The 1,804-nt window shown below is 53.4% G+C and overlaps 1 protein-coding gene across 1 annotated transcript in view; it reads right to left on the reverse strand.

Moving 5' to 3' along the window:
• Window positions 1-1,804, reverse strand: part of LOC132469532 (1-phosphatidylinositol 4,5-bisphosphate phosphodiesterase gamma-1-like) — a 34,933-nt gene that overhangs the window by 12,062 nt on the left and 21,067 nt on the right. The window contains 3 exon segments of the mRNA XM_060067523.1: window positions 10-210; window positions 1,179-1,207; window positions 1,209-1,364. Of these exon segments, the coding sequence (XP_059923506.1) occupies window positions 10-210; window positions 1,179-1,207; window positions 1,209-1,364 (386 nt within the window).

Raw genomic sequence — 1,804 nt, forward strand, 5'->3', positions numbered from 1 at the left:
CACACTCACTCTCTGCTCTCGTGTGCGTTGGGCTGGGGCACAGGGCTGCAGAGCGCCATCTCAAACTCGTTGCAGCGCAGCGGCGTGTGGCGGTAGTGGGAGATGAGGCGCTGCAGGCTGGCGAACACCAGGTTGTCCGTCAGGTAGAAGCGGGTGGAGCCAGACTCCTGGCGGGAGTGGATCCGACAGTGCTGGACACGCCCAGAACGCCTGCCATGGGAGGGGGGGGGGGTGGAGGAGAGAGAGAGAGACACAGAGAGAGAGAGAGAGAGAGAGAGAGAGAGAGAGAGAGAGAGAGAGAGAGAGAGAGAGACACACACACACACACAGAGGGAGAGACAGACACACAGAGAGAGAGAGAGACACACACAGAGGGAGAGACAGAGAGACAGACACACAGAGAGAGAGAGAGAGACAGACACACAGAGAGAGAGAGAGACACACACAGAGGGAGAGACAGACACAGAGAGAGAGAGTGAGACACAGAAACACACAGAGGGAGAGACAGAGAGACAGACACAGAGGGAGAGAGAGAGAGACACAGACACATACAGAGGGAGAGACAGAGAGACAGACACAGAGAGAGAGAGAGAGAGAGAGAGAGAGACAGAAACACACAGAGGGAGAGACGGAGAGACAGACAGAGAGAGAGAGAGAGAGAGAGAGAGAGAGAGAGAGACAGACAGACACAAAGAGAGGGAGAGAGAGACAGACACAGAGAGAGACAGAGAGACAGACACAGAGGGAGAGAGACAGACAGACACAGAGGGAGAGAGACAGACAGACAGAGAGACAGATAGAGAGAGAGAGAGGTGGTGGAGGTTATTTAGAAGGATTTGAGTTTTTGTTGCACCCCATTAGGTAGGAAAACATTAGGGGAAAAAAGTAAACAAGACAAGAGAATAACAGAGAGCATCTGAGTTTGAGTAGTGTAGGGTGTCTGACTTCCAGCAGGATCTGAGTTAGATCTCCCCTTTCAACCGGTAGGCCTACTGGAGCCAGATGCCTAACCTCAACCTGCTTGCTAATGACATGGATCTGGCTTCTGAATTGGCTAAAAGTGGCTAAAGATAAAAGTTGCTTTGGATAAAAGTATATCCCCACAGGTTTGAAACACCAGAACAGAGAAAATAGGGAAACATCAAGCACTGAAGTGTTCCTGTTCCAGCGCCACTGACCAGAAGGAAAGGGTGTAGTCTCCTACGAAACGTCTCGCTCTCCCGGACCAGGAAGGTGCCGTCCTTGGCCCCGCCCTCACAGTACTCCTGCAGGAGCTTCTCGGCCACCTGGCGGCCGTCGCGACCGCCACCCAGCTTCCCGTGGAACCAGCGCTCAACCCCAGGCTGGTCGTTGTTGTTGCACTCCTGGAGGAGCCGTGAAGAGGAGGAACAGAGGGAGAGGGAGGGAGGGGGAGGAGACGGGTGGAGGGAGCGGGGAGAGAGTGGGTGGGGGAGAAAGTGGATATCAGAGAGAGAAGAAGTGGAGGTGGGGGGGGGGGGGGGGTAAGAGGTGAGAGAGAAGAGGAGAAGAGAGTGGAGGTGGAGCGGACGGTGAGAGAGATTAGGAGAGAGAAGGATGGGAAAGAGGGTGGAGAGGGGAGAGGAGGCAGGGATAAGTGAAGAGAGGGGAGATGAGAATGGGAATATTTGTCTACATCAAGTTTCCATCCACACGATGCATCACCACGACCACCAGTGATTGATGACCCATAGATAACCTTGGTTGGAACACTTGGGTGTGAAAGGTTTTATTTGATAATGAAGGCAATGCATTGTCTTTGTGGATTTCCTGTCTGTTCGGATTT

This window comes from Gadus macrocephalus, chromosome 12 (genome assembly GCF_031168955.1).
Source record: "Gadus macrocephalus chromosome 12, ASM3116895v1".
NCBI classification, from domain to species: domain Eukaryota; kingdom Metazoa; phylum Chordata; class Actinopteri; order Gadiformes; family Gadidae; genus Gadus; species Gadus macrocephalus.